At 38.6% G+C, this 26,153-nt stretch overlaps 1 protein-coding gene across 7 annotated transcripts in view; it reads left to right on the top strand.

The window, feature by feature from the left end:
- The window catches only part of ARHGAP24 (Rho GTPase activating protein 24), a 516,663-nt gene that overhangs the window by 468,642 nt on the left and 21,868 nt on the right, over positions 1-26,153 (top strand). For all 7 annotated transcript variants that reach the window (XM_044224604.1, XM_044224606.1, XM_044224609.1 and 4 more), the window contains 2 exons: positions 15,728-15,860; positions 19,167-19,240. In XM_044224604.1, coding sequence (XP_044080539.1) covers positions 15,728-15,860; positions 19,167-19,240 — 207 coding nt within the window. The remainder of the gene's footprint in view (positions 1-15,727; positions 15,861-19,166; positions 19,241-26,153) is intronic.

Below are 26,153 nucleotides of genomic sequence, written 5' to 3'. Positions count from 1 at the left end.
ACACTGGGGAGTTCAGTAGCAAACCATACAGTTACAGAGCCTTTGTACCATAGTGTGAATAAAGGATCTACAGTAGGATTTGATGGAGGAAAGCGAAGAAAGCAAGTGGTAGCTTAAGGGCATGTGGATAGGTGAGGAGTTGGAAACGCAAAGACCTGACTCCCAGGAGTTTGCCCAAGGCAAACCCTGAACGTGTAGGTGGTAAACTGGTTACCTTGTTTTCAACACCCTAAGTGATTCTCTGAAGCCACGAGAGGAGTCAGCCCTCTGATGACCTGAACAGCTGTTGAACTGTGGTGATGTCTGACATTCCTAGTTTTGATGCAGTTCTTCAGTACTCTGTGGGCGTGACCAGATTTGATAAGTATCGCCTCAGAGTCCTTCCCAAACTTCTGTCATTCCCATAGTACCATCATGATTTTAGCCATCTCCATGGAACACCTGTACCAGCTTGAATATTTCCCTTTAAATTTATTCACTGTTTTATCAGTTTTGTTGTAAAGAAATTTGATATCATTATTGTTCATTGAAAACCAGCACACGCACCATAAATCACAATACAATGACAACAAGATGTGTTATTAAATGCCAGCTGAATACAGCTGCTTTCTGAAGACTGGCCCTAAGGCCTTCTGTGTACTTGATGAAAACAGAGATTGGCAAGTGATGGTACTGCCTCAACACTTCTCTCATTTCCAACTGGTGCTCCCTACTTGATATAATCAGAAGAGGTGAAAGAATCAGAAAAGGACTAAGGTTCCCATTGTGTGATTTGATATCCCTTAGTGTTGTGTTTGTGTGCTTGGAATAGCCCACACTTCAGATCACTCTTCAGCCACACCGACAGGCCCCCTTCCCTGAACACGTGGCATCTTACTTAATTTGAAAAATGAGTGTAACTCACTAGGGTTCCCTGAAACTCTTTGTAAACATGCCAGGATCTGAAAAATTAATGAACTTTAAAGGGAAATATTTTGTATGTGGAAAATATTCACATGAATGGGTATTTATTAAATATTTTATGTAGTGCGGGTTGTTAGCTAGAAATCTGTCATGTTTCATGGTCCTTACTCTCTTGATGATATATCAAAAAGCCTGTACATTGGAAAGCAAGAACATGAGCTTTCCTTTCCTTTCAATTTATCTTTCTTTTTTAGTTTTTTTTTTCTTTTTTGAAAATTTTATTTAAATTCAAGTTATTTAACATGTAATGTATTATCAGTTTCAGGAGTAGAATCTAGTGATCGATCACTTACCTATAACACCTAGTGCTCATCACAGCAAGTGTCCTCCTTAATGCCCCACCCACCACCCCTCCAGCGATCCTCACTTTGTTCCAGATGGATAAGAGTCTCTTATGGTTTGCTTCCCTCTCTGTTTTTAATCTTATTTTATTTTTCCTTCCCTTCTCCTATAATCATGTTTTGTTTCTTAAATTCCACATATGAGTGAAATCATATGGTATTTGTCCTACTCTGACTGACTTATTTCACTTAATGTAATACACTATAGTTCCATCCACATCATTGCAAATGACAAAATTTCATTCTTTTTGATGGCTGCGTAGTATTCCTTTGTGTGTGTGTGTGTGTGTGTGTGTGTGTGTGTACACACATATCATCTTACATCTTTTTTTATTTTTATCTTTTGAATTTTATTTATTTATTTGAGAGCAAGACCATGAGCAGGAGTGGAAGGCATAGAGAGAGGGAAAAGCAGACTCACCACTGAGCAGGGAGCCCAACATGAGGTTCCACCCCAGGACCCTAAGACCGTGACCTGAGCCAAAGGCAGACACTTAACAGACTGAGTCACCCAGGTGTTCCTGTACCACATCTTCTTTATCCATTCATCTGTTGCTGGACATCTGGGCTCTTTCCATATTTTGGCTATTGTGGACATTGTTGCTATAAACATTAGAGTGTATATGCCACTTTGAATCACTATGTTTGTATCCTTTGGATAAATGCCTTTTAGTACAACTTTTGGGTCATAGGGTAGCTCTGTTTCTTAACTTCTTGAGGAACCTCCATACTGTTTTCCAAGCTGGCTGTACCAGCTTGCATTCCCACCAAAAGTGTGAGAGGTTTCTCCATTTTCTGTATCCTTGCCAACTTTTATTGTTTCCTGACTTGTTCATTTTAGCCATTCTGACCAGTATGAGGTCAATTTATCTTTGAATAAATTTGGAGCTCACTTCCACAGAAACCTGACTGAGTTATGAATAAAAATAGTTAATTAACAAGAAGTTTCACAGTATTTGGCATGTCAATCCGTGTTTGTATACTTATTTGCCAGGAGGCAGTGTAAGAATAAGAGTTTAGGCAGGCCCCCCATTTATAATCTAAGCTAACAACCTGCGACTGCTTACTTCACTTCTTAAAACCCCTAGTTTCCTCATGTAAAAAATGAAAATCATAATTAACCCGTAGGGTTGTTGTATTACTGCACTTAAAAATAGAACAAAATACATGTTAACTATGCTGGAATTAAAATTAAAATCTTGAATGAAATAAGACACTGAGCACATTTATTGTCATTGTCATAGGTATTATGATCTTGATGATAATGACTATTCTAACATTTTATATGATAAGGAAAAGTAATAGGCTTGAACCTATGCTTGAACCTAAGCTCTTCAGTGTTTTTAATCTAGGATATCTTCATGCCTGTTTTGAAATCTCCATGGCAATTCCACTGAAAGAAGTAAGATGCCAGCAAGGTTTTATATTCTGAAAGTGGGTGCTTGTTTGTATCTTGGAAGTCAGATTGCAAATATTCTTGCATGCACTTGGTGAAAGTGCATTTTTTAAAAGAGTGTGTTTTCTGACACAAACTTAGAGTCGTATTTTATATATCATGTGATTCACTCATTGCAATGGTGGAATGCAGTGATTTTTGACAAATTTACCAAGTTATGCAGCCATTAGTACCTAACGGTTTGGAACATTTTCATCACCCAAATAACATCCCTTACGCCATTTACTTATTTCCAGTAGCCCTCATTTCCCGGGCAACCACTAATCTACTTTCTGTCTCTATAGAGTTTCCCTTTTCTGGATGTGGAATTATTCAATTTTTGGCCACTTGCATCCAGCTTCTTTTGCTTAGTGTAATGTTCTTAAGATTCGTCCGTGTTACACATATATCAGTAGTTTGTTGCTTTTTGTTGATGAATAGAATTTCATACTGAGGACATGCTACATTTCATTTATTCATCTATCTATTGGTAGATATTTCTGTTGTTTCCATTGTTTGGCTTTTACCAGTAATGTTGCCATGACCATGCATGCACAATTTTTTGCATGGACATAGACTTTCACCTCCTGGGCATATGCCTCGAAGTAAAATTGTCATATCTATGTTTAACACTTGGGGAACTGGCAAACTGTTTTCCAGAGTGGCTGCACCATTTCATATTTCTACCAGCAATTTATGAATGTGCCATTTTTAAAAATTCTAACCATTTCAGTGAATGTGCAATGGTATCATGGTTTTAATTTGCATGTCCCTAATGACTACTGATGTGTATCTTTTTATGTGTTTATGAACCACTTACATGTGCCCCTTAGAAGTCATATGGTTTTAAAATGTTTGATCCCTCTGATTATCTGGATAATTTATTATTATAAGGAAATGGTTAAAAATTGCTGAAGAATCAAAAATAATGTTCTGGAAGTTTCTATTTAGGATCACAATAAATAACTGTGATCCCACAGGAGCATGTATCTTCATAACCATGAGGATATCACTGTGGATATTCATTTAAAACTCTCTCTTCAGGGGCACCTGGGTGGCTCAGTGGGTTAAAGCTTCTGCCTTGGGCTCAGGTCACGATCCCAGGGTCCTGGGATGGAGCCCCGCATCGGGCTCTCGGCTTGGCGGGGAGCCTGCTTCCCTTCCTCTCTCTCTGCCTGCCTCTCTGTCTACTTGTGATCTCTGTCTGTCAAATAAATAAATAAAATCTTAAAAAAAAATAAAACACTCTACTCAATAAAAAAATAAAATAGAACTCTACACTTATATAGAATATGAGCTTAAGAAAGTGGAGAATTTTATGAATCTTGATCACCTTTTTTATCCCTAGCACCTAGAAAAATGTCTGACACAGCATAGGCTCATAATAAACCTATGTTGAATAAAAGGATATAAGGAATATATTTTGAATGTATTTACTGAATGAAAGGATGCCAGTATTTTTGATATCTCAGTAAGTAGAGAATTCATGTGCTTATTTCCATAGCCTTCAATTTAGGAAGCCTGAAACTTGTCATATTTCAAGACAACTTCTAAAATTCTGTCAAGATATCATTTTTGTCAACTGATGCAAAATGCCTGCCTGTGTCAGTACAGAGTCATAATCTTATGAATGGGTTTGTAATTTCCCAAGAGCCACAGCTCTAAATTAAGCTCAGTATCTCTGTTTGTTTTGTACTCCAGAAATGCTCTCGTGAAGATGAGTGCAGCCCACTCCCAAAGTGAACTAGATTTTGATTTATAACAAAACAATGAAACATAACCAAAACCCCTTTCTACTACTCAGTAAAATTTTATTTCTCTTTCTTCCTGCTTACGCTCACTTTTCTTAAAAATGGTTCAAGTGGAAAACAGCACTAATAGAATAAATTTCTGTATATATGGGAGCAAAGCATCCTTTCCAACAAGAAGCATGACAGGTTTTAGTATGAGACACCCAATAAGTGTACAACTAGATTTTTTTTAAAGCTTTTTGTCCTTTCCCTCAATATATATATACACAAAAATACACTGGCATGGTGTCATTTAGCCTATACATTAAGAATGCTTTTGTGTTAAAACAAAAGACTGCTGGGGCACCTGGGTGACTCAGTCATTAAGTGTCTGCCTTCGGCTCAGGTCATGATCCCAGGATCCTGGAATCGAGGCTGGCATCAGGCCCCCTGCTTGGCAGGGAGCCTGCTTCTCCCATTCCTACTCCCCCTGCTTGTATTCCCCCACCCCCCCCAGTCGAATAAATAAGTAAAATCTTAAACAAACAAACAAACAAAAAAAACTGTTTAAGTGTTCAGAGAAGGAATGAGTTTTGCATGGACTTGGCTGGTTATGGTGTTGATTTGTAGACTCACCTGGATATATCGGCAAATCCTTTTAAGTTCCTTTCAGCACTATTAGAGATTCAGGGAGGCTTCTATTTCCTTTTCTCTGTAAGACACAAAGGTTTTGTTTTCTACCTTACTGAATTTACTGGAAAAAAATAAGGTTTCTGGAAAAGAATGTTTCATCATTCATTGTTTATCCCAGTATCAGGTAATCAAAATTCTCCAAACATGTGGTTGTTATGGAAAAAATGGGCAATGTGCAGTAAAGTCAGTGTTGGGACACATTAATAAGAAAAAAAAATATATATATATTATATATATATAAAGAAAATATTGATTGCTATTTAGTTTTTGTTAGCTAGAAAATTATTATGATATTTGGTTCCATTTTATTTTAAAATAGAAAGATCAAAGTATGTATGTATGTTTTAAATGCTATTAAGAATATTTAAAAATACATTTTTTAGCATAAATATACCCCCTTAGCACCAGAACCTCAACAATGCTTCTCTGGGAAATCCTTAGTTGCTACCCCCTTAGCACCAGAACCTCAACAATGCTTCTCTGGGAAATCCTTAGTTGCATAATCTGCAATCTCTAGGAAAAAAATAAATTGTTGACTGTATCATGATGAGCACATTTTTTTTGTTTTCCTGAAATTCCATCTGCAGAGTTTAGTAAAAGGGAAAAATATGTAAGCAAACAATATAAAATTGTCAAGTACTTTTTAATTGTAGCTAAGCCAAACTCGTTAACTGTTTGCCAAGATTTTGAGGACCATATGAAACTGAAATTGCAACCTATAGCCCTTCAAGTCCTCGGTACAGTTGAAGAAAGGGCTATGTGATAAAGTCTCAGGTATATACATTTACTAATGTAAAGACATGGAAACTGGTAGAGCCATGTAAACTCTCCGTGAAAGAATGCCTTCAGGGTCTGTATGTTAGGAGTCAAATGTTAGGAAAAATAGTATATCCCATTTAAGCAAGAACAGAAAGCTTCCCACTTATAAAATCTAATTAGATAATTACATAATCATAGTATACTTAGATGATATATTTTGTCTAGTTATTTTTATTTATGAGCCATTCCTAGAGGAAATGTGAAGTGAGCAAGGGATGTCTTACCCCACCTCCCTCAAACCATAGTCACATAATCCATTGAATAGTGCTATTTGCTTAGTATAGTTTTAAATTTCCTGTAAATGGATTTTCTTCTATCTCTCACTGTGAATAGTCTCTTTACACCCACCTAAAAATGGGTTATTTAGGTCAACAATAATCTTCTAATCTTTTTCATCAGTCTTACATTTTTAGACATTTATTTTACACTTTGTGAGTTTAGGAAATTATGTTCCATTGAATAGCCAGGAAAAATTCTAACGGGTAGCTATTACTTCAGCATGACTCCCAACCTAGATTAAGAAGGCTCATTTTGGGGCAGCTGGGAGGGTCAGTCGATTAGGCGTCTGCCTTTGGCTGACATCTGTCACTTCCATCTGTCCCCAGGTGGAGGCCCACATCAGGCTCCATGCTTGGCAGAGGGTCTTCCTCTCCCTCTGCCCTTCACCCTACTTGTGCTCTTTCTCTTTCACTCTCTCCCAAATAAATAAATAAGATCTTAAAAAAAAAAAAAAAAAGAATGCTCATGTTTAATAAAAACCCTGAGCAAACTCTCTTCTTCATCCTTGGGCAAGTTTAGATACTCTGGAAAACCTCAAAGGCTTGAACTTTCTCCTAAAACAGTTATAAATAAATGCACTGAAGATCTGGCACTAGTTAGCGAGAACAAAGTCCAACATTTATAGTCAGTCAATCAAGAAGTGTCTTAGTTTTCTTTGTACCCGACTGGATATATATATATTTTAATTCCACAAAGAACAAAATATATATTTATGTGTATGCAATATATAGGTGTATGTGTGTATATGTGGTGTGTGTATGTGTAGGATGTAGAAATACCCACACACGTAAAATACAATCTCTGTGGTTTGTAAACAGGCTATCCTTAAACCCTAATCTCTGTCATTGGTGACTTTCAAATCATTCCTTAGGTCTATCCTTTTTCTAAGCAATTATATGCATCATTAATACTAAGTAGGATCTCAGTTTAATAAGAAAATGTTTGTGAATTCATTGACTTCAGCTTTAATTTCTATAGAAAAAAATTTATGACTTGGCTCTTAAGACTTTGGATAATATTAATGTCATTTATAGCATGACTGTATCATATGCATTTGAATATTGCTTCTAATGTAAATTTGTATATAACATTGATACTTAGGTCCCAAATCACCAGAGTTGGAGGGACATATTAACTCATATTAATAGCCATGTTGATTAATTAGTAACCAACAACACATTGTTTTAAAATTATTTGTTTTTGTGGTGCTATAATTGACATATAACATTGTATAAGTTTAAGGTACACAATGTGTCGGTCCAGTACATTTATGTATTGTAGTATGATTACACCATAGTATTAGCCAACACCCCCCATCAGGTCACATAATTATAATTTCTCTGTTTGTACTGAGAGCTTCAAGATCTAGGCTCTTAGCAACTTGGAGGTTTATAAAATAGCATCTTTGACTATATTCAGTATGCTATACATTGGATCTCCAGAACTTATCTACTGCCTGAAACTTACAGTTTTAGTCTTTTGTTACTGTTGTTGGAAGTGAATGCATATGTCTGTACAAAGTAGCCTGTTAAAAAGGTTATACTGATAAAATACCTCTTTAAGGAAACTTCTGTGAATATTCTACATCAAGCCTTATAAATGTCTCAATCCCACTAGACTTTCCTCTCCAGTGAAAGCATCTTGGTGCTATAATGGAAAAAGACTATATTTTCATTCTTTAATATAAGAATTTAATTTACTTAGACATATTAGCTATTTATAAAGTGAATTGATACTCTGTACCTCAATCTAACTAAATGATGACAACTCTAATGAGTGATGTATAAACTAAGTATATATGTTTCTTTGTTATGTATATTTATCTATATATGCTTATACATTTTCCCTTTGCATTCAAACACAGTATTCAAAAGCTACATAGCAAGGCATTTTACTTGTACTTTATATTTATTTGTAATTAATAATTACCACCTATATGTTTATGTTCAGGGGACTGGGTATAGGAAGACAAGCATGCAACAGAAAAACCAGCTGGCATTATGTTACATTAATGGAGATGAGTGATATGAACTTGAATTTGAGCAATGTCACTGAGACTACTGAAAAGGGAATTGATTCATAAGGTTTTACATCATAATATATAGGTTTCAGTCATGAGTATCTTATAAACTTTCCAGGGGATTCCAATGGGTAGCTCAGTCTGAGAATCACTAACCACTGTTAGATTTAGGGTGTCGGGGAAAACAAAATTTAGTCTGACTTCTAGGTTTCATGTTTACTTATATAAATGGTGCTGCCATCCATGGTTGAGAAAATGGCAAAGAGGAATAATTTTATTGCAAGGTTTTTTTGTTGTTCTCCAGCTTTGTTTATATGTAGTTCAAAGTATGTATGGAACATCTACAAATTCAATGGAAAGGTCTGTTGTGAAGGGGTATGTTTTGTAGTTATTATAGAAAAGTGACAGTTGAACTAAGAGAGCATGCATAGATTCCAGGAAAATGGCACTTAGAAGCCAGTGAAAGAAAAACTGGGGAGCTGCCTGGTAAGGAATGATGGCCAAGTAAGGAGGAGGAGAGTGGTGGCAAATAATGACAACAGAAATAACAATAATAATAGTAATGAAATGAGAAACACCTATAGGAAATATTCATCAAAAATAACAAATGGACAAATATCCATGATTTTTTTTTTCCAGTTTGGGGATGTAGCTACTTTCTCTTTGAGGGGTCTGTTATTTGGACTCACCAAACTCAAGTTGCTCAAAAGAATCTCTTTCTACAGGGACACTACAGAGTATCTTATCTGTTACTTTGTGTATCTTATACACATGTCAGTGTGTGGGAGCACACACGTGTGCGTGCGTGCATTCATGTGCTGACGTGTATGGTGTGCTGGTTGTATATCAAACTATCAGATATTCTTTTTATGTGTTCAGCTAATGCTGTGAGGGAAGCGTCTATGCCCGCATACATCTATACATATGTGTAATTCCAGGAGTAGGAAAGGAAAGGTCAATGTGACAATTTCATTTAAGTATAACAGTGTCTCTGGGCCAACGTTACTCCCACCTGTCTTCTGTCAGGGAATGCTGGACAGATGAGTGTATAACTAGTAGAGTCCCATGGGTGATAGAGTGGCCAGATTGGATTTTGTGACCCTGCGAGCATTCTACATCCTTTCCTTGGAGGTTTTCTACCTCAAATGCGTGTTCCATATGGTTGTTTCTTGACCATGACAGCACGTGGGAATCATCGGAGCAGCTTTTTGAAAGTCTCCCTGCCCCACCAGTTATATAAGAATATATAGGACCCAGGCACCAGTATTTTGAAAGACTTTCCATGCGACTCTAGGGTGCAACCAAAGTTGTTGACTTTTTTCTATATCACATCAATCTGTCTGACAGTATTTCCATAAATCCACATTAATATCTGCAAGTGCGTTTCTAACTCTGCTAACGTTTCCTTACCTAGCACCTTAGCAGTACAATTAATGGTTTTATGGGTATGCATAGGAGATGTGGATTTTGGATTAGCTACCTCAGACTGCCATGATGAAATGTCATAGACTGGGTGATATAACCAACAGAAATTTCTTTTCTCATGGCTCTGATGCTGGAAGTCTGAGATCAGGGTGCATGCTCAGTCAGATTCTGATAAGGGCTCTCATTTTGGCTTATAGACAAATGTCTTCTCCCCCTGGGCTCACATGGCCTTTTATCCTCACATGTATAAGGGACCAAGGGCTTGCGGAGAAGGCTTGCTGGTGCCTTTTCTTCCAAGGGCACCCATCTCATCAAACCAGGGTCCTATTCTCATGACCTCTTCTAGCCCCAATTATCTCCCAAAGGTTCCAGCTCCGAATACCATCACACCAGAGGTTAGGGCTTCAGCAGATGAATGAGGGAGGGGGCACAGCTCAGTCTGCAGTGGAGATCATCATTCCACTCTCTGCCATCATTACTTTTAAGCCAGGAATCTTGTTTAAATTAGTGGCAGAAACACTAACTCAGTGTAGTCCAGACAGGTTAAAGTGTCTTCTTGTTGTATATAATTCAGTGGTGACACATAAAACAGTGAGCCATGACAGAACCAGATTCAGGTTGCACTGCTGAGAAGTGTAGTGGTTTTGACAGATAAGTTTAAAAATAAAAAAAAAAGTTTGAACAGAGCCAGGCTTTTCTTGTAAACATTTAGTTTCGTTTGGAACTGCTTACTACCTTCAGATTTGCTTTTCTCTGCCTTTGTGAATTTGGTGGAAAGACCAACATGTTGATTAAGACAATTTGATGGCAGTCTTCACCGTGATAAGAGTGGCTGAATGGCTTCAGTCTCCTGTATGTTCTCCCTGGAGTTTGATGGACCTGACTTTTTTTTTTTTTTTCGTAATTCCAAGCGAATTTTGGGTCATCTTATTGTGTTTGTGTGTTGCAAATAAGTTCATAGTATCTTTAGTAATTTCCAGTGTAGATGCATTGGAAATTTATTCTATTCAGTAAAATCAACAGATGATGTTGTGTTCTGCCCCTAGCATCCAGGGTGAAAAATTCTCATTTCTAATTACGAGACCTCAGAGTTTCAAGGTTTTGCTTGTGTAGTATTGTACTTGTAATTACTGTGGCATTTGAACTGATCCATGGGTTAGAGTCTGTTTATCAGGGAAGGAGGGGGTGGAGATAGCAGATGAACAAGGAAGGATTGTTGTCACACTTCTTTATCCTTATTCAGATTAGTAAGAGAGGCCTATATGGTACACAGAGTATAAATAGAGAAGGCGATTTCCAGGAACTGTAAAGAACATTCTTTTTCTCTCTCTTTTTTTTTTAAAGATTTTATTTATTTACTTGACAGAGAGAGAGATCACAAGTAGGCTGAGAGGCAGGCCGAGAGAGAGGGGGATTCAGGCTCCCCACTGAGCAGAGAGCCTGATGCGGGGCTTGATCCCAGGACCCTGAGATCATGACCTGAGCTGAAAGCAGAGGCTTAACCCACTGAGCCACCCAGGTGCCCCTGTGAAGAGCATTCTTAAGATCTCACACCTGCTGGCAACTTAGCAGCCAGAATTTATAGGAAATGTTAAGAAGTAGGGGCATGGTATGGAAAAATATTGTTGGTGATTAGTTAGAGATACAAGCCCAAGAGGGACAAAAAGATCTACATTGTTCATTTCTGTGTCCCCCAGCATGTGGCACGAAGCCATGCCCACCATTAGCATTTGGGAACTATTATCGGGCACTAATATCAGTAGATGGATTCCAGAATGACCAAAGGCACACGCATGAGCATACGAAATTAGATCAATCAGTAAAAGTCATGAAATCCTCCCTTTAAGCTTAATAAAAAGACTGTACGTGAGGAAGCAGGATTCAGAAGTCAAGTCCAAGTACAATCTAAGTGGAAAAAGAAACCCGTATGTTGATCAATGAAGGGACACGTGCTATGAGCGTCTTCTGCTCTGCAGGCTCCTTTACTCAGGATCCTGGGGCCTGTCTCTGCCTCTTTGTCATCCCTGGATAGAATGTGCCTGATTATTCATCTTAATTTCTGAAAACAGATTCCTCTACCAGCTGAGTGAAAGAGACCTGAGGTTTGTATAATGATTTTACATTAGCAAATAGTCTTGAATTTCTACCAAAAGGCTTTAAAAACCACTCGTATCTTAGTGATTAGCCTGAAAGAATTTCATACCAGGGTCGTGTCTTGTTCAAGTACCCAAAATAGGGTAGTACCAGGACCTGCTCACAGACCCGATGTACGGTGAAATGTTTGTATGTGTGTTGCTGCTGCTGCTGCTGCTATTATTATTATTACTAACCAGGTTAGGTATCTTAATCCTCCATTGTACACTGACTTGTCACAGTGCAGTTGCTTCCCTTTTTTTTTTTTTTTTTAAGTAGTCTTAATGCAGGGCTTGAATTCATGACCCCATGATCAAGACCTGAGCTGAGATTTAGAGTCGGACAATCAACCGACTGAGCCACCAGGCGCCCTGTCATATCTTTGTTCAAGACTGAGATATATCTCTCTGGGACAAAGATGACACATTCCCCTAGGTACACTGGGCAGTTACCACACAATATTAATTTGGCTGTCCAGAGTAAGCAAATATTAATTAGAATCGTGGCTTTTCAGTGAGAGGTAGGCTAGACAGTGAGGCGCAGATGGCTGCCATTTTGTGCAGTGGATCTGCAGAGAGATTTTTCAGACAAGCACCAGACTTCCCGCTGCAGTGGGTGGCATTCTGGCAAGAAGGGCAGATGGACTGTGGGCCCCTTGAGGTGAATCAGAACCACCATACATACTTGCTTCTGGAGTCTTCCCAGAAGCAATTGCTTCCTTTCATTCAGTGGGAAAGGACAAAGCCAAAAACGGGAACGCCAAGAAAATGTAGGTGTCTCAATGTCCACAGAATAATCTGAGTTTAATAAAGCCCCCAAAAGAGAGTAATGTATTTTTAACTTTTAGCCCTTAATTAAAAATTTAATAACCTTTGTTAATTGAAAAAAAAGGGAAAAATATTTGGTCATTTTTTTCTTCCTCATTTCTACATAACTAACCCTGTGTGGGTGTGTACTCTAACGCTAGAAAGCTAATGTGACGCATCACTTTAGGGAAGGAATAAAATCATCATCCCATCCACGTCTCTTGCCTTGATTCATAGCTCAAATATTTCTATTCTTGGAACATTACTGCAGCTCTGGTGCTAAGAAAATTACTGGTGGATGAAGAATGATCTTGCAGCCTTTCATCCTTCACAATGTCTGCGCCCTGTGACTAATCTGACTTTGCAATGGTGCCATCTAGTGTTCACACGTCCTCAGTACTACGGCTCAACTTCATTAGAAGCGACATAGTAAGAGAGTAGCAAGCAAGTTACCTTCTAAACAGTGTGCCGGGGAGAATCAATGAAACACAAGAACAGCATTTTTCATTAAATGTGTATTTCTTATTTATCATTATCGACTAATTTATTTATTACATTTTCTTCACAAAGATTTTTTATGTATTCTATTTATATAGTAAGACAACTGCACAAATTATAGGTAACATACTCCATGTATTGAAGTTATACTTATTTTATCTTTCATTTTGGTATTCTTCTCTGTATCTTCAAATAACTCCAACACACTAGTCTTTGTCTTTGAAGGCAACACAACCAGCCTAGTCACGGGTTGGGTTGGCTTAGAGAGGAAACAAAAGACGGAAATCATTATTGTAATATTTGATTGCACTGCCTATCCTGTCCCAGGCTGTGTTTTGTAAGCACTCATGATGTACCTTCAGGGGTTGGGTTCTTCACTACATAGCCAGAGAAACACAGAAGGGCTTTGATATGCATGGAATAAAGTGTTTAAAAAAAAACAACCCACCCACAGACAAATAAACCTAGTCTTACCATTGACAGTATGTTAGGACTATCTGTTTTAAAAAGTTTGTAAAAAGTAATTTAAGGAATTAATGAGCTTGGGCTCAGTTTTTGAGATGTCCGACGGATGTGATTTTTATTTTCTTTACTAGCCTTTGAATTGTCTTCTATATTGCCTATAAGTTCAGAATTTTAAAACAAAAAACCTATATTTATTTATGAAAGAACAAAATTAATTTAAGACAAGCCTTATTAGATCACCTCCATCATTTTAACATCTGCAGAATGGTTGACAAAACACCTGCTTTGACTGACTTCAACCCTGAAATGAAGAGGCTCTCTAATATGGGGAAGGTAGAGTCCCAGGCTCTGTGAGAACACGGCCTATAGGCAGAACTCACCCAGTTCCACTCTGAACTTGGCTCTCCTTTAGCTTTTGTTACCTCCTCAAGGACAAGATGTTCCCCCTCACTTGTGGCTCTGTTTACCTGCCTTGCTTTAAGCAGGAGTGAAATTCTTTTGTGCTTCCACTCTCACTTGATTAAGTATCACACCCCTTCACACCTTGGCCTATGCATCATTTCCTTGGAGAAGCACTCCAACCCCTCATCAGCCCTCTCTTGTTATTAGATATCATCTGACACTTTTCCTTACTACCACTCACCACACTTTGCAATTATTTATTTGTATTATTATCTACTTAATATGCCCTATCCCCACTAGATTTTACATTTTAAACAGACTGAAATAATCTTTTTTTTTTGACCATTTGAGGTCCTACCCACTGTGTGTTTCTGTAGTTCAATACAGAGTAGGCATGTGGGAAATAGATGATGAAATCAAAGTAAATCCAAAATTGAGAACTGAGATGCCCATTGTCCCAGCCCCTGTAGTTTTGTATGTTAGCTCTGTTTCCATGTCACCCTTGAGGCAAGAGAATATTCACTGAGGCAGGAAATTCAACAGTATGGTAGCTTTCAAGGTATACCTGTCTGGGGACATGTCACTCGCTACAACTCAGTCTGGGAGTGGGATGTTTATTCTCAATACCTACTTGAATCCCTGACCTTGTTCACTGCTGCTTTCCACTTCTCAAGGTCAATTGGCCTTTCACTCCCTGCTCACCAGTTCCTCCTTGCCACACTTTTGTACCCTTCACCCAAAGTTAAATAAATAAATACACAACCAAAATTCACCTCCTGTAGTATTTGCTGTCAGCCATCTTCATGGAATAACATGGAGATAGAGAACACAAAGTATAGTGGCTCAGTCAGTTAGGCTTCTGCCTTTGGGCTCCAGTCATGTTCCCAGGGTCCTGGGATCGAGCCCCACAATGGGGTTCCCCGCTCTGAGGGGAGTCTGCATCTCCCTCTGCTTCTGCCTGCCACTCTCCCTACTTGTATGTGCTTGCTCTGTCTCTGTCAAATAAAAAATAAAATCTTAAAAAAAAAATCCTATCACTCTCATGGTCAGTAGGGAATAAAAATAAGTTGTGTACATTATACAAAGGGCAGGTTTTGTTTTCTTTATTCATTTTTATAGTATATTCCTTCTCTTTCTAGAAGACCCTAAAGATTCCCAACTATCTTAGAATATTAGACAAGAAATCATGCTGAGAATCAATCACCTTCAAAATAAGTTCTGCTTAAAAAGTTATAACCTGTCATACTAAGTTTTTGATGTCTGTAGCCAATCACCAATATCTTCTAAAGAGGAAGTGAAGCTATGATTCCAAACTGATTGTGACATTGAATACATGCATGCACACCTCGATGGATTTGGTGTTTTTTGTTGATTGTATTCTATTTCATTTAAAGTCTGGTATATTGGCCCTGTTTTCCAAAGTTAACACTTCTGCTTAATGTCAAGTACACACACAAGAAAAGTATTTGAACGTCTGACTATTTAGAAACCAAACTGCAGCTTCCCAGAGTCCTTCCAGACCCCTCTCCCCTCCACCTGTGGTACAGCATGTCACAGGCATTGTGAAAGTGTGTGCTTCTTCCAAGCTGAGCTTCCTGACTGAATTGCCAACTCCTATGGAATTCTGACTCTTCGGTGTGTATTTGATGAAAAACTAAATCGGATAAAGTAAAATAAAGTTTACTCCGGAGAATATCTTCCCACTTCTGTCTCCACAGCAACACGGATGTACACACAGTGGCATCACTTCTTAAACTCTATCTTCGAGAACTTCCGGAACCAGTTATTCCTTACGCAAAGTATGAAGATTTTTTGGCCTGTGCCAAACTGCTCAGCAAGGACGAAGAAGCTGTAAGTTGATGTATTTCTTTCTAGAAAAACCTTCATTTGGTTTTTTTTTTTTTAAATCAACGTTCTTAGTTTTTAATTTGTAAATTTCCTTTTGTTGCATCCTTGGACTATTTTCCACTATTGTATTTATTGACATTACACGAACTTAGATATCACACACAAGTCAGGTCCCATTTTTAATCCCCTCTCTTATCAAAAAGAAAACTGCAAGTTAATAAATGACTTTGCCCACTTTGCTCAAGTGGTTAATTGTGGGCTACATCAGGCCAAACATTCCATGAACAAATTGGATGCCTTATTTCATATTCTCTTTTTCATTGTGAGCCCCTCTAAATTACCTAAACAATGCCTCCTACCAAATCTTATCTACCATTTTTTCCATTTTATTTATTTCTTTTCAGTATTCCAGAATTCATTGTTTATGCACCACGCCCAGTGCTCCATGCAATATGTGCCCTCCATCTTACCCACGACCAGGTTCACCCAACCCCGCCCTCTCCCCACCAAAACCCTCAGTTTGTTTCTCAGCGTCCACAGTCTCATGATTCGTCTCCCCCTCCAATTTCCCCCAACTCACTTCTCCTTTCCATCTCCCAGTGTCCTCCGTGTTATTCCTTATGCTCCACAAATAAGTGAAACCGTATGATAATTAACTCCCTCTGCTGGACTTACTTCCCTCAGGATAATCTCCTCCAGTCCCATCCATGTTGATACAAAAGTTGGGTATTCATCCTTTCTGATGGAGGCATAATACTCCATTATATATATGGACCATATCTTCTTTATCTATTCGTCTGTTAAGGGAATCTTGGTTCTTTCCACAGTTTGGTGACTGTGACTGTTGCTTCTCTCTACCATTTTTAAAAACAGCCTTATTGAGATATAGTTCATATACTATACAATCACCTATTTGAAGTGTATAATCAGTGCATTTTAGTATACAGTTGACCCTCAAATAACGTGGTTTGAACTGCATGGGTCCTCCTACACACGGAAATTTTGCAATACAGTGCAATAAATGTACTTCCTCTTCCATATGATTTTCTTAATGTTTTCTTTTCTCTAGCTTACTTTATTGTAAGAATACAGCATATAATACATAAAACATACAAAATATTTGTTAACCAACTGTTATCAGGAAGGTTTCCTGTTAATAGTAGGGGAGTCAAAATTACTCATGGTTTTTTGAGTTGGGGGAATTGTTGTCCCTCACCTCTACATTGCTCAAGGGCCAACTGTTTCTCAAGAGTTGTGCCACCACTGCCACAATCTAATTTTAGAATATTTAACACATTTTCATCATCCTATAACTAGGTCCATACCTATTCCCCTGGCCCCACCTTCCTCAGCCCTTGGCAATAACTAATCTCTTCTGTATGTATAGACTTGCCTATTTTGGCTATTTCATATAAACAAAATCATTCACTACATTGTCTTCTGTGACTGGCTTCTTTCACTGTTTTCAAGGTTTATTCACACTCTTCCACATATACTAGTATTTCATTCCATTTATTTATTTATTCATTTATTTATCCAACCCTCAGTTGTAGCATATGTGGGTTTCATTATTATTATTAATGCTGCTGTGAATATTCATGTGCAAATTTTGGCATGGACATACATCTTCATTTCTTCTGGGTTTATACCCAGGAGGCAGACTTGCTGGGCCATGTGTAACTCTGTGTTTTCTAAAGAGGCTCCGTCATTTTTAAATTCCCACCAGCAACTCGTGCAGATTCCAACATCTCTACACTTACCGACACTTGTTCTCTCTTTTTTATCATAGCCATCCTAGTGTATATAAAGTGAGATCACCTTGAGCTTGAGTTGCATTTCCCTGATGGTTAATGATGTTAAACATTTTTCCATGTACTTATTGGCTCTTCACATATTTTCTTTGGGAAAATCGTTTTCCCATTTTTAATTGGGTTGTCTTAATTTGAGTTGTGAAAGTTCTTATAGTTTAGATTACAAACCTCTTATCAGATATATGATTTGATTTGCAAATATTTCTCCCATTCTATAGGTTGTCTCTTCGGTTTTTTAAAGATTTATTTATTTATTTTGGGGGTGGAGGGCAGAGAGAGAAGGAGAGAGAATTTCAAGGAGACTCCCCACTGAGCACAGACCCTGACTCTCATGACCTGAGGCAAAATCAAGAGACAGATGCTCAAAGAACTGAGCCACCCAGGAACCCCAAGTCTCTTCAGTTTTTTGATGGTGTCCTTTGAAGCACAAACGTTTTTAATTACAATGAAGTCTAATTTATCTATTTTTCTTTTGTCACTTGTGCTTTTAATGTCATATCTAAGAAATACTTAACCAAGCTCACCAGGATTTATTCCTATACTTTCTTCTAAGACTTTTGTAACATTAGCTCTTACCTTTAGGTCTCTGACCCATTTTGAGTTAATTTTGGATTATGATATGAGGAAAGGTCCAACTTCAACCTGTGGCATATGGATATCTGGTTGTCTCAGAACCCTTTGTTGGAAAGACTGTTGTTTCCTCCACTGGATTTTCTTGGCACTCTTGTTGAAATTGCTGCCCATTTTTATAAATGAAGTTTTACTTTGTTATGTAATGTTGTCTGTGGCTGCTTTTGTACCACAACGGGAGAGTTGAGTAGTTGAGACAGAGACCATATGTCCCAGAACGCTTGCGATATTTACCATCTGGCCTTTTTCAGGAAGAAGAACAAATTAGATTACATTATCCATTAGCATTTCTGGGACCATTTACATTTTAGAAGCTCTACAATGAGAAGAACCCATGCAATTAATCCCTTTGTGAAATGTCCATGAATAGTGAGCTTTTCATTCTCCATCCCGCCACAAACGGTGTGTCCTAGACATGGTCCATCTTGAGAGACTTATTTGTCAGTAGATGTGTATTTGTCTCTGTTTTGGGAATGTCGGAAATGAGAAAGATCCTCACTACATTAAGGCTGCTTTTTTCCCCAAATAACCTTATTATAAATGAGGTTGTCTTCCCTTTTTAGTCAACTGTGAGCAAGTATTAATAATGTTAGATACATCTTCATTTCTTCTGGGTTTATACCCAGAAGGCTTCACTTAACATCTGTTTCTCCACAAATAGTACTTATGGAAATATTTTAAATACTTTTTCACATCTTTGAAAATATTTGCGAAATCCTCTCTGTAATGGCGACAAGTTTTCAGGACAGGATTCCTCACTGATGATGTGTGAAACTAATGAAAAAAGAACTGTATACCCACTTTTCATTTGCTTTAATTCCAAGGCCAACACTTAGATAACATTTATTCTCCATTTCTCTTTACTCAGGGTGTTAAGGAATTAGCAAAGCAGGTGAAGAGTTTGCCAGTGGTCAATTACAACCTCCTGAAGTATATTTGCAGGTAAGAATTGTCCTGAAGACAAAACTAAAGAGAACGAGGCTATATGTAGCCTGATACTAACTTATAAAATCAGTGACCTGCTCTGTGCTCTAGTGTTGACCTCTGTAAAATTAAGAAGTTTGAAAAGATAATCTCAAGGCTTTCTTTGAGCCCTGAAATTGCTCGACTTTGTCATTTGTTTCTGAGTCTGTCTTACATCTACATATTAGGGATATGTTGCTTCAAACTTCCAACAGTTGTTTGTACATGTGCTGTGTACCTTCATTTAGAGAAGGAGCATTTCCCTTGGCATGAGAAAGGCCTGTACGGGAGTCCAGTTTCTATCACTGATGTCTTATGTGTCTGTATGTAATTTTCTTTTCCTCTCTATGTGTCCTACTAGATAAAAGAATATTGAAAACACACATTCCACAAAGTTGTTTTAACATTAAAATTACATTTTTAAGTTGAATAAATATTATTTTCTTTCTGTTTTTCTCTTACTATAAGACTTATTGAAAAGACAGTACTGTTTGGTTCTTTTAGGACACTAATTGTACCTGATAAAGCTCTCACTCATGACCATATTTCCCTATGGCTTGGGATGGTATGTGCCATGTCTGTGCCCCTGTTTAAGAAACCATATGATTTTGGGGTGCCTGAGAGGCTCAGTGGGTTAAGCCGCTGCCTTCGGCTCAGGTCATGATCTCAGGGTCCTGGGATCGAGTCCCACATTGGGCTCTCTGCTCAGCAGGGAGCCTGCTTCCTCCTCTCTCTCTGCCTGCCTCTCTGCCTACTTGTGATCTCTGTCAAATAAATAAATAAAATCTTTAAAAAAAAAAAAGAAACCATATGATTTCACTCATATGTGGAATTTAAGAAACAAAACAACCATGGAGGGGGAAAAGAGAGGCAGACCAAGGAACAGACTCTCTCTTTTCTTTTTTTAAAGATTTTATTTATTTATTTGACAGAGATAGAAAGATCACAAGTAGGCAGAGAGGCAGGCAGAGAGAGAGGGGAAAGCAGGCTCCCCACTGAGCAGAGAGCCGGATGTGGGGCTCGATCCCAAGACCCTGGGACCATGACCTGAGCTGAAGGCAGAGGCTTTAACCCACTGAGCCGCCCAGGCATCCCTTTTTAAAGATTTTATATATTTATTTGACAGAGAGAAAGAGAGTGAGAGAGGAAACAGGGAGAGTAGGAGAGGGAGAAGAGGCTTTCCATTGAGCAGGGGGCTTGATGTGGGGCTCAATCCCAGGACCCTGTGATCATGACCTGAGCTAAAGGCAGATGCTTAATGACTGAGCCACCAGGCACCCAAGAAACAGACTCTTAACTACAAAGAACAAGCTGATGGTTACTAGAAGGGCGGTGGGTGAGGAGATGGATGAATAGGTGATGGGGATTTAGAAGGGCACTTTTTGAGATGAGCACAGGGCGATGTTATGGAAGTGTTGAATCACTGAATTGTACACCTGAAACTAATATTACGCTGTCCGCTAACTAACTGGATTTTAAATAAAAACTTAAAAAATTGGGAGGAGGAGTCAAGACGGCGGAGATGTAGCAGGCTGAGACAACATTAGGAAGCAGGAGATCAGCTAGATAGCTTATCTAACCATTGCAAAGACCTACAAATCCAACAGGAAATCGAAGAGAAGAAGAGCAACAATTCTAGAAACAGAAAATCAATCACTTTCTGAAAGGTAGGACCTGCAGAGAAGTGAATCCAAAGTGATGGGAAGATAGACCGCGGGGGGAGGGGCCGGCTCCCGGCAAGCGGTGGAGCAATAGAGCACAAAATCAGGACTTTTGAAAGTCTGCTCCGTGGAGGGACATCGCTCCAGAGGCTAAACCGAGGGGGAAGCCCACGCGGGGTCAGCATAACCCCACGCCCCGTGGGGTCACAGAAGGACTGGGGGTCTCTGAGTGTCGCAGAGCTTGCCGGTATTAGAGCAGGGAAGCCAGCTACAGTGACAAAGCCAAGGAGTGAGCTCTCAGCTCAGGTTACCTTGAACTGGGCACAGGCTGGGTGAGCTCGGAGTGCAGCCAGAGGCCACGGAGATGGCAGCGATTGGGTGCTTTTCTCCAAATGCGACCGATTGAGCGCTTTCCTACAAGAACAACCAGAGCCCAGGGAGACGGTGACGGTTGGGCGCTTTTCTCTGAGGCGCACTGAGAAGCGGGACGCCGAGCTCTCGGCTCCTCTGGGCCAGAGATTGGGAGGCCACCATCTTCATTCCTGTCCTCTAGAACTCTACTGAAAGCACGCAGGGAACAAAAACTCCCGAAAGCAAACTGAGCGGATTACTTAGCCTGGCCCCTGGTAAGGGCGGTGAAATTCTGCCTGGGGCAAAGACACTTGAGAATCACCACAACAGGCCCCTCTCCCAGAAGATCAACAAGAAACCTAGCTAAGACCAACTTCACTCACCAAGGAGAACAGCGGAATTCCAGAGAAGGAGAAAGCAAATCTTATCTGGACAAAATGACAAGGCGGAAAAACTCACCACAGAAGAAAGAACAAGAGCCAGGACCGAAGGCTGGGGACCTAATCAATACAGACATAGCTAATATGACAGATGTAGAGTTCAGAATGACAATTCTCAAGGTTCCAGCTGGGCTCGAAAAAGACATAGAAGATATTAGAGAAACCCTCTCTGTTGAGATAAAAGCCCTTTCTGGAGAAATAAAAGAACTAAAACCTAACCAATTTGAAATAAAAAAAAAGCTATTAATGAGCTGCAATCAAAAATGGAGGCTCTTACTGCTGGGATAAATGAGGCAGAAGGAAGAATTAGTGACATAGAAGACCAAATGACGGAGAATAAAGAAGCTGAGCAAAGAGAGACAAACAAATAATGGACCACGAGGAGAGAATTCGAGAGATAAGTGACACCATAAGACAATACAACATTAGAATAATTGGGATTCCAGAAGAAGAAGAAAGAGAGGGGAGCAGAAGGTATATTGGAGAGAATTTTTCTAACATAGCAAAGGGAACAAACATCAAAATCCAGGAGATGCTAAGAATGCCCCACAAAATCAATAAAAATAGGTCCACACCTCATCACCTAATAGTAAAATTTACAAGTCTTAGCAACAGAGGAAATCCTGAAAGCAGCCCGGGAAAAGAACTCTGTAACATACAAGTGTAAAAACATTAGATTGGCAGCGGACCTATCCAGAGAGACCTGGCAGGCCAGAAAGAGCTGGCATGATATATTCAGAGCTAGAAAGTAGAAAAGCATGCAGCCAAGAATACTATATCCAGCTAGGCTATCATTGAAAACAGAAGGAAAGATAAAAAGCTTCCAGGACAAACAAAACTGAAAGAATTTGCAAACACCAAACCAGCTCTACAGGAAATATTGAAAGGGGTCCTCCAAGCAAAGAGAGACCCTAAAAGTAGTAGATCAGAAAGAAACAGAGACGATATACAGTAACAGTCACCTTACAAGCAATATAATGGCATTGAATTCATATCTTTCAATAGTTACCCTGAATGTTAATGGGCTAAATGCCCCAATCAAAAGACACAGGGTATCAGAATGGATAAAAAAACAAAACCCATCAATATGCTGCCTATAAGAAATTCATTTTACACCCAAAGACACCTCCAGATTTAAAGTGAGGGGGTGGAAAACAATGTACCATGCTAATGGACATCAGAAGAAAGCTGGGGTGGCAATCCTTATATCAGATCAATTAGATTTTAAGCCAAAGACTATAATAAGAGATGTAAGAGATCATACTCAAAGGGTCTGTCCAACAAGAAGACCTAACAATTTTAAATATCTATGCCCCTAATGTGGGAGCAGCCAACTATATAAACCAATTAATAACAAAATCAAAGAAATACATCAACAATAATACAATAATAGTAGGGGACTTTAACACTCCCCTCACTGAAATGGACAGATCATCTAAGCAAAAGATCAACAAGGAAATAAAGCCTTAAATGACACACTGGACCAGATGAACATCACAGATATATTCAGAACATTCCATCCCAAAGCAGCAGAATATACATTCTTCTCTGGTGCTCATGGAACATTCTCCAGAATAGATCACATCCGGGGACGTAAATCAGGACTCAACGGGTATCAAAAGACTGGGATCATTCCCTGCATATTTTCAGACCACAATGCTCTGAAGGTAAAACTCAATCACAAAAGGAAATTTGGAAAGAACCCAAATACATGGAGACTACAGCATCCTTCTAAAAAATGAATGGGTCAACCAGGAAATTAAAGAAGAATTGAAAAAATTCATGGAAACAAATGATAATGAAACACAACAGTTCAAAATCTGTGGGACACAACAAAGGCAGTCCTGAGAGGAAAATATATAGCGGTAAAAGCCTTTCTCAGGAAACAAGAAAGGTCTCAAATATACAACCTAACCCTACACTTAAAGGAGCTGGAGAAAGAACAACAAAGAAAGCCTAAACCCAGCAGGGGAAGAGAAATCATAAAGATCAGAGCAGAAATCAATGAAATAGAAACTAAAAAAACAATAGAACAAATCAACGAAACTGGGAGCTGGTTCTTTGAAAGAATTAATAAGATTGACAAGTCCTGGCCAGACTTATCAAAAGAAAAGAGAAAGGACCCAAATAAATAAAATCATGAATGAAAGAGGAGAGATCACAACCAACACCAAAGAAATACAACAATTTTAAGAACATACTATGAGCAACTCTACGCCAACAAATTCGACAATCTGGAAGAAATGGATACGTTTCTAGAGACATATAAACTACCACAACTGAAGCAGGAAGAAATAGAAAGCCTGAACAGACCCATAACCAGTAAGGAGATTGAAACAGTCATCAAAAATCTCCAAACAAACAAAAGCCCAGGGCCAGACGGCTTCCCAGGGGAATTCTACCAAACATTTAAAGAAGAATTAATTCCTGTTCTCCTGAAACTCTTCCAAAGAATAGAAATGGAAGGAAAACTTCCAAACTCATTTTATGAGGCCAGCATCACCTTGATCCCAAAACCAGACAAGGATCCCATCAAAAAAGAGAATTACAGAGCAATATCCTTAATGAATACAGATGTGAAAATTCTCACCAAAATACTAGCCAATACGATTCAACAGTACATTAAAAGGATTATTCATCATGACCAAGTGGGATTTATTCCAGGCTGCAAGGTTGGTTCAACATCCACAAATCAATCAATGTGATACAATACATTAACAAAAGAAGAATAAGAACCATATGATACTCTCAATATGCTGAAAAAGCATTTGACAAAGTGCAGCATCCCTTTCTGATTAAAACTCTTGAAAGTGTAGGGATAGAGGGCACATACCTCAATATTATCAAAGCTATCTATGAAAAACCCACTTCAAATAACATTCTCAATGGAGAAAAACTGAAAACTTTTCTGCTAAGGTCAGGAACATGGCAAGGATGTCTGTTATCACCACTGCTGTTCAACATAGTACTAGAAGTCCTAAACTCAGCAATCAGACAACAAAAAGAAATTAAAGGCATCCAAATCGGCAAAGAAGAAGTCAAACTATCACTCTTTGCAGATGATATGATACTATATGTGGAAAACCCAAAAGGCTCTACTCCAAAACTTCTAGAACTTGTACAGGAATTCAGTAAAGTGTCAGGATATAAAGTCAATGCACAGAAATCAGGTGCATTTCTTTACACTAACAACAAGACAGAAGAAAGAGAAATTAAGGAGTCAGTCCCATTTACAATTGCACCCCAAACCATAAGATACCTAGGAATAAACCTAACTAAAGAGGCACAGAATCTGTACTCAGAAAACTATAAAGTACTCATGAAAGAAATTGAGGAAGACACAAAGAAATGGAAAAATGTTCCATGCTTATGGATTGGAAGAACAAACATTGTGAAAATGTCTATTCTACCTAAAGCAATCTACACATTTAATGCAATCCCTATCAAAATCCCAGGCATTTTTTTCAAAGAAATAGAATAAACAATCCTAAAATTTATATGGAACCAGAAAAGACCTCGAATAGCCAAAGGAATATTGAATCACAATTCCAGACTTCAAGCTCTATTACAAAGCTGTCATCATCAAGACAGCATGGTACTGGCACAAAAACAGACACATAGATCAATGGAACAGAATAGAGAGCCCAGAAATAGACCCTCAACTCTATGGTCAACTAATTTTTGACAAAGCAGGAAAGAATGTCCAATGGGGAAAAGACAGCCTCTTCAACAAATGGTGATTGGAAAATTGGACAGCCACATGCAGAAAAATGAAATTGGACTATTTCCTTACACCATACATGAAAATAGGCTCAAAATGGATGAAGGACCTCAATGTGAGAAAGGAATCCATCAAAATCCTTGAGGAGAATACAGGCAGCAACCTCTTCAACCTCAACCGCAGCAACTTCTTCCTAGGAACATCGGCAAAGACAACAGAAGCAAGGGCAAAAATGAACTATTGGGATTTCATCAAGATCAAAAGCTTTTGCACAGCAAAGGAAACAGTCAACAAAACCAAAAGACAACTGACAGAATGGGAGAAGACATTTGTAAATGACATATCAGATAAAGGGCTAGTATCCAAAATCTATAAAGAGCTTATCAAACTCAACACCCAAAGAACAAATAATCCAATCAAGAAATGGGCAGAGGACAGGAACAGACATTTCTGCAAAGAAGACATCCAGATGGCCAAAAGATACATGAAAAAGTGCTCCACATCACTGGGCATCAGGGAAATACAAATCAAAACCACAATGAGATACCACCTCACACCAGTCAGAATGGCCAAAATTAACAAGTCAAGAAATGACAGATGCTGGCGAGGATGTGGAGAGAAGGAAACCCTCCTACACTGTTGGTGGGAATGCAAGCTGGTGCAACCACTCTGGAAAACCGTGTGGAGGTTCCTCAAAAAACTGAAAATAGAGCTACCCT

Source organism: Neovison vison, chromosome 11, assembly GCF_020171115.1.
Source record: "Neovison vison isolate M4711 chromosome 11, ASM_NN_V1, whole genome shotgun sequence".
NCBI classification, from domain to species: domain Eukaryota; kingdom Metazoa; phylum Chordata; class Mammalia; order Carnivora; family Mustelidae; genus Neogale; species Neogale vison.
The sequence above is the reverse complement of the archived record's forward strand: the minus strand, read 5'-3'. Positions and strand labels throughout refer to the sequence as shown.